This window comes from Littorina saxatilis, linkage group LG3, assembly GCF_037325665.1.
Source record: "Littorina saxatilis isolate snail1 linkage group LG3, US_GU_Lsax_2.0, whole genome shotgun sequence".
NCBI classification, from domain to species: Eukaryota; Metazoa; Mollusca; class Gastropoda; order Littorinimorpha; family Littorinidae; genus Littorina; species Littorina saxatilis.
Window position 1 is genome coordinate 64,677,638 of NC_090247.1, and position 7,500 is coordinate 64,685,137.

Genomic DNA, 7,500 nt, shown 5'->3' on the forward strand with positions numbered 1-7,500 from the left:
AGGGAGACGAATTTTTAGAATCCAACTGCGGGCCACAAAGCATCGTCACAGAAGCTCGAGAGTACACGTCAACCTTGCATGTGACGTCAAACGTAGCTTGTTGACGCTTTTCTTCCAGTCTGAAAATGTACAGAGCTGCGATCATACGTGTGAGTTCAGTAAGTGTTGAGCATATTTCTTTTCTTTTTAAGTGTTTATGACTTTTCGTTGTGGATTTTGCGATTACAGAGATAAGTTGCAAATTGACCATGAGTCGCCGCGGTAATTATCAACATTGATTGGGTCTTTGAGAGTGAATGCTTACAATCGTTGTCCTCGGAAACACAAATCCAAAGCCGCGATGGTTCCACACATCAAACAATCAGCCTGATTGGCTTTTACTTTGACAATCCACGCTTCACCTGAAAGCTCAAACCCATTCACCACCTCGATTTATTGCATGGGGAACATGAGATTTATTTCTCAGGTGTTTGTGAATGAAAACTCGTGAAAATGATGACAAACAATCCCAATAAACATGCCAGAACTGGGCCATTGCTGGCGTTTTGATGGCAATGCCAGTTGCCAGAACTACTGCCATCAAAGGCCCACTTTTGGCCCAATGCTGGCATATTACCCGTATGCACATTGGCAAATTGATGGGCCATCACTGGCAAGCCAGCACTTTGCCAGCAAAAACCCATCATTTATTTGCTGGCTTTTTGATGGCTTGCCATCATTTTGCCAGCAATTTGCCAGCAATTTTCCAGCAAAAACCCATCATTTATTTGATGGCTTTTTGATGGCTTGCCATCATTTTGCCATCATTTTGCCAGCAAAAACCCATCATTTATTTGATGGCTTTTTGATGGCTTGCCATCATTTTGCCAGAATTTTGCCAGCAAAAACCCATCATTTATTTGATGGCTTGCCATCAAAAACCCAGCATTTTGCCAGCATTTCGCCAGCATTTTGCAGGTCTTTAGTTCCATATAAAAAAAACTTTTTTCCATATATTTTCCGTTAATGGCCCTTTACCTGCTGAAATTACCGGGCCAGTTGTGGCCCGGCAAAATGCCATATTTCTGTCTTTACCATTGCCAGCAAAATGCCAATAAGTTGCAGGAAATATACCAATACCACTGATTCGGATAGAATGACGGCTCTATTCATGTACTCGATCTGCACAGTCTTGTTAGCCCATAGATGGTTGTTAGAAGTCTATAAATATGCTTTGTTTTGTCATTTTTTTACTGTGAATGTAATAACAATAACAAAACACAGCACATCAATGGACTTTTCAACCCATGCTGGCGGCAAGACGTGCGCAAATAAAGCAAAGGGCAATGCTGTCAAGCTGTACATTAGCAATATGCATATGCGTAATTATCAAATTCATCAGTAAAATGCAATTGAAATGCTAATCACATTTGTCGTGTAACTTATCTGGCAAGTAAAGGCAGTGGTTTTGACAGAATATCGTCATCAACGCAGTTATAGCGGGCACAACAACAATACAGTAATATATATTAAAAACAAAACAAATGTAAAGCTTCCAAACAGCAACGACTCATTACCGAAACATTACAGAAACGTACGCTTTGTTTTCAGTTGCTCACTGTTTTATTTTATTTGTACAGCGTTCTAAATTTCACACTCGAGACATGATGACCAAAGGCAGGAATGTTTCTTGTTCACTTCCCAGTAAACCTCCGTAGGATTGTCTTGATTCTGTCATTTCTCTGTTCGCATCCGCAACGTTGAGATAACGCTTCTTTTCTTTGTCCTGACGTCGTAGCCTACGGTAAGCCATTGAAACTCTCAAGTCCTCCTGCCGTTCACCTCTTGAAACATGAAAGCAAACGAGTTTTGTTGGTTTTAATTCATTATTCCATATCACACACACACACACACACACACACACACACACACACACACACACACACACACACACACACACACACACACACACACACACACACACACAACCAAACAACCAAACAAACGCAAGCATACACGCAGGCATGCAAGCAAACAGCACACGCACGCACGCACGCGCGCGCGCTCACACACACACACGCGCACACACACACACGCGCACACACACACACACACACACACACACACACACACACACACACACACACACACACACACACACACACACACATACACACACAGAGGCATTCTCACAGAGAGGACGACTTCTTGTAATCTATCATATTTTCTGAACTGACTAAAATGCCAAGCAGAAGTAAGGGGTCAACAGGAATATGTATTTTGATCTAACCTGCGAAGCTTACGTTGTCTCGGACAGCTCTCTTGCGTTTCTCTCAGGAACTGAGACCCAGGCGAGCTGCATCTTATCCAGTTGGGCAGTCAGACACTTGCACAAATCTTTGTCCTGGAGTGAATAGACACATACTCAATGTCAACATTCACAAGATGCAATTTGTTTGGTTACAAGTAAGCTTATGGTAATGCCTATGGTGCTTTTCTTTTGACAGAGACAAAACAAACTCAATCACACAAAGAAAGGAAAAAGGCACACACACACACACACACACACACACACACACACACACACACAACCGCGCGCGCGGGCGCACACACACACACACACACACACACACAACCGCGCGCGCGGGCGCACACACACACACACACACACACACACACACACGCGCGCGCGCGCGCGCGCAGATTCTTTCTTACAGAGAGGACGACTTCTTAAAGTCTATTATATTTTGCGAACTGACTCAAACGTCCAGCAGAAGAAAGTTGAAACAAGTCGCGTAAGGCGAAAATACAATATTTAGTCAAGTAGCTGTCGAACTCACAGAATGAAACTGAACGCAATGCCATTTTTCAGCAAAACCGTATACTCGTAGCATCGTCAGTCCACCGCTCATGGCAAAGGCAGTGAAATTGACAAGAAGAGCGGGGTAGTAGTTGCGCTAAGAAGGATAGCACGCTTTTCTGTACCTCTCTTTGTTTTAACTTTCTGAGCGTGTTTTTAATCCAAACATATCATATCTATATGTTTTTGGAATCAGGAACCGACAAGGAATAAGATGAAAGTGTTTTTAAATTGATTTCGACAATTTAATTTTGATAATAATTTTTATATATTTAATTTTCAGAGCTTGTTTTTAAACCGAATATAACATATTTATATGTTTTTGGAATCAGCAAATGATGGAGAATAAGATAAACGTAAATTTGGATCGTTTTATAAATTTTTATTTTTTTTTTACAATTTTCCGATTTTTAATGACCAAAGTCATTAATTAATTTTTAAGCCACCAAGCGGAAATGCAATACCGAAGTCCGGGCTTCGTCGAAGATTACTTGACCAAAATTTCCGTGTGCCGCCTCAACTTTCACGAAAAGCCGGATATGACGTCATCAGAGACATTTATCAAAAAAATGAAAAAAGAGTTCGGGGATTTCATACCCAGGAACTCTCATGTCAAATTTTATAAAGATCGGTCCAGTAGTTTAGTCTGAATCGCTCTACACACACACACAGACAGACACACACACACACGCACATACACCACGACCCTCGTTTCGATTCCCCCTCGATGTTAAAATATTTAGTCAAAACTTGACTAAATATAATCAAAACTTGACTAAATGTAAAAAGACCGACAACGGAGGAAAAGAACAAGAAGATACTGTAGATCTAACGCCGTTGCGACGACCTGCTCACACAACTGTTTGTGAAACTCACCACGCTTGCTTCTAGCCAGAGGAGATCGGACGCGTACTGAAATCGAAGAAGGTGCTTTGGAAATTCCTTGAAGTTGAATGCAAAACAAACAAGAGGCGAAGCCTTCAAGGCTCCCGTCAGAAATCGACAAACAGTAACACAAACTCAATCACTCCGTCATACATAGTATACAAAACACACACTCATACGCACATAGACAGACGGACACACACACCTTTACAAACAAACACATACACACACACAAACTCATGCACACACACACACCCACAAACACATACACACACACACACTCTCTGTCTCTTACACACACACACACACGCGAGTACACAAACACAAACAGTAACAATAACACATGTGCACAAAATGAACACACACACACACACACACCGCGGAGAGAGACAGATTACAGGGAGGCATGACGTCATGATGCATTAATTGACGTCAAACACCTATGGATAAAGCTCGCATAAGAAGATTACGTCTCGGTCAAAAGTGTTTGACGTCAATTAATGCATCATGACGTCATCCATAGACTCGGAAATGTTAAAGTTTCTATCACACACACACACACACACACACACGCACAGACAGACAAAAGTTAGCATCGCATAGGCTACACTTACGTGAGCCAATAACCGGACATTTGCAGAACCACCGCGGGCCGGATTTAGTTGACAATGCGTCATCATCACGAGTGACGTCAAGATATTTCGACATTTGTTTGTACATTACGTCACTCCAAGAGAGAAAGTCATACCGCTGTGCTGTCGCAGATCTTCTTGCCAGCAATAATCCAGCATTGGCCCACTGCTGGCGTGCCAGCAAAAACCCACCTATAATTGCCAGCAAATCGCCACCTATGGCCCAATGCTGGCAAACAAGCACTGGGCCATCAATGGCGTGCCAACAGTGGGCCAATTAAGGCATTTTACTGGCCGACAATATTACTGGAATGCCAGAGATGGGCCAGTGATGGCAAGCCATAACTGGGCCTTTGTTGGCAAACCATAACTGGCCCAGTGTTGGTTTTTTTATGGCCAGCTTTACCAAACTTTCCAGCAAAAAGCCAGCAATGGCCCAGTTCTGGCATGTTTATTGGGAATCTTGCACACGGTTGCTTTAGTAATGGCAAAGAAGGAAAGCGTGTGACATAGCTCGCTCAATGTTTCCCATCATATGACTGTTGACAGACCTCGCTCAATGTTTCCCACCATATGACTGTTGACAGACCTTGCTCAATGTTTCCCATCATATGACTGTTGACAGACCTTGCTCAATGTTTTCCATCATGTGACTGTTGACAGACCTTGCTCACTGTTTCCCATCATGTGACTGTTGACAGACTTCGCTCAATGTTTCCGACCTCGCTCAATGTTTCTCACCGTATGACTGTTGACAGACCTTGCTCAATGTTTCCCTTCATATGACTGTTGACAGACCTTGCTCAATGTTTTCCATCATGTGACTGTTGACAGACCTTGCTCACTGTTTCCCATCATGTGACTGTTGACAGACTTCGCTCAATGTTTCCGACCTCGCTCAATGTTTCTCACCGTATGACTGTTGACAGACCTTGCTCAATGTTTCCCAACATTTGACTGTTGACAGACCTTGCTCAATGTTTCCCATCATATGACTGTTGACAGACCTCGCTCAATGTTTCCCATCATGTGACTGTTGACAGACCTCGCTCAATGTTTCCCAACATTTGACTGTTGACAGACCTTGCTCAATGTTTCCCATCATATGACTGTTGACAGACCTTGCTCAATGTTTCCCATCATATGACTGTTGACAGACCTCGCTCAATGTTTCCCACCATATGACTGTTGACAGACTTAGACCGCGAAATAATCCGACAATGCTTGAATGAGGACATGAAAGCGTCCTGCACGGATTGCTGTCACGCGGCTGATTTCTACCATGACGAGGACGAGCAAGAATGTGTCCGCCAATGTGCTGTGACACACCATGGCAACGAGGGGAAGAGGTAGTTGCTGGGTCACGGGTTCCATGGTGAGTAAGGGGTTCCCGCGTGATTCAAATGAGGGAATGGTTATGTCTTCCATAGAGAGTGAGGAGTTCCCACTTGATTCTAATGAGGGAATGGTCATGTCTTCCATTGAAAGTAATTAAGAGTTTCCACGTGATTTAAAGGAGGGAATGGTCATGTCTTCCATAGAGAGTGAGGGGTTCGCACGTGATTAAAAAGAGGGAATGGTCATGTCTTCTATAGAGAGTGAGGGGTTCTCACGTGATTAAAAAGAGGGAATGGTCATGTCTTCCATAGAGAGTGAGGGGTTCGCACGTGATTAAAAAGAGGGAATGGGCATGTCTTCCATAGAGAGTGAGGGGTTCGCACGTGATTAACAAGTCGCGTAAGGCGAAATTACTACATTTAGTCAAGCTGTGGAACTCACAGAATGAAACTGAACGTAGTCCGCCGCTAGTGCAAAAGGCAGTGAAAGTGACGAGCCTGTTTGGCGCGGCAGCGGTTGCGCTGTGCTTCATAGCACGCTTTACTGTACCTCTCTTCGTTTTAACTTTCTGAGCGTGTTTTTAATTCAAACATATCATATCTATATGTTTTTGGAATCAGGAGCCGACAAGGAATAAGATGAAATAGTGTTTGAAACGATTTTGGAAATTTAATTTTGATCATAATTTTTAATTTTTTTAATTTTCAGAGCTTGTTTTTAATCCAAATTAACATATTTATATGTTTTTGGAATCAGAAAATGATGAAGAATAAGATGAACGTACATTTGGATCGTTTTATAAAAACACATTTTTTTTTACAATTTTCAGATTTTTAATGACCAAAGTCATTAATTAATTTTTAAGCCATCAAACTGAAATGCAATACCGAAGTCCGGCCTTCGTCGAAAATTGCTTGGCCAAAATTTCAATCAATTTGATTGAAAAATGAGGGTGTGACAGTGCCGCCTCAACTTTTACAAAAAGCCGGATATGACGTCATCAAAGACATTTATCGAAAAAAATAAAAATATATCCGGGGATATCATTCCCAGGAACTCTCATGTAAAATTTCATAAAGATCGGTCCAGTAGTTTGGTCTGAATCGCTCTACACACACACACGCACACACACACACACACACACACACACACACCCACACACACCCACACACATACACCACGACCCTCGTCTCGATTCCCCCTCTATGTTAAAACATTTAGTCAAAACTTGACTGAATGTAAAAAGAGGGAATGGTCATGTCTTCTATAGAGAGTGAGGGGTTCTCACGTTATTAAAATGAGGGAATGGGCATGTCTTCCATAGAGAGTGAGGGGTTCTCACGTGATTTAAATGAGGGAATGGGCATGTCTTCCATAGAGAGTGAGGGGTTCTCACGTGATTTAAATGAGGGAATGGGCATGTCTTCCATAGAGAGTGAGGGGTTCTCACGTGATTTAAATGAGGGAATGGTCATGTCTTCCATAGAGAGTGAGGGGTTCCCAAATCACTTAAAATTTGAAAATGGTAACGTCTTACATGGCACACAATAGTTTGACTTGAATTGACAGTGTTCATTCACTTAACCTTTTCTCGGTCTGTTCCGGTGACATCAAGGATAGTATGAAGACGTTCAATGAAAATCTTATCTTTAAAGTTATTGTTCTTTCATTTGCAGTGCCTTTCCTTTGACACACCTGCGTTAGGCGCAGTGTCGCTCCCTGGATTTTTGCCAGGATTTTGATTCTCAGACGAATAAATAAATTGTTGTCAGAACCTTGTCATGTGCCTTATTTAAGTGATTGTTT

At 42.3% G+C, this 7,500-nt stretch overlaps 1 protein-coding gene and 1 long non-coding RNA gene across 2 annotated transcripts in view; one reads left to right on the top strand and one right to left on the bottom strand.

Moving 5' to 3' along the window:
- Nucleotides 1–7,473, top strand: part of LOC138962947 (uncharacterized) — a 60,066-nt gene extending 52,593 nt beyond the window's left edge. Inside the window, exons 15-16 of the mRNA XM_070334914.1 lie at nucleotides 5,552–5,731; nucleotides 7,371–7,473. Coding sequence (XP_070191015.1) covers nucleotides 5,552–5,709 — 158 coding nt within the window. The 3' untranslated portion in view covers nucleotides 5,710–5,731; nucleotides 7,371–7,473. The remainder of the gene's footprint in view (nucleotides 1–5,551; nucleotides 5,732–7,370) is intronic.
- The window catches only part of LOC138962948 (uncharacterized), a 7,584-nt gene continuing 1,098 nt past the window's right edge, over nucleotides 1,015–7,500 (bottom strand). Inside the window, exons 2-3 of the long non-coding RNA XR_011454663.1 lie at nucleotides 2,270–2,383; nucleotides 1,015–1,823 (exon numbers count right to left, since the gene is read on the bottom strand). This is a non-coding gene — a long non-coding RNA (uncharacterized lncRNA). The remainder of the gene's footprint in view (nucleotides 1,824–2,269; nucleotides 2,384–7,500) is intronic.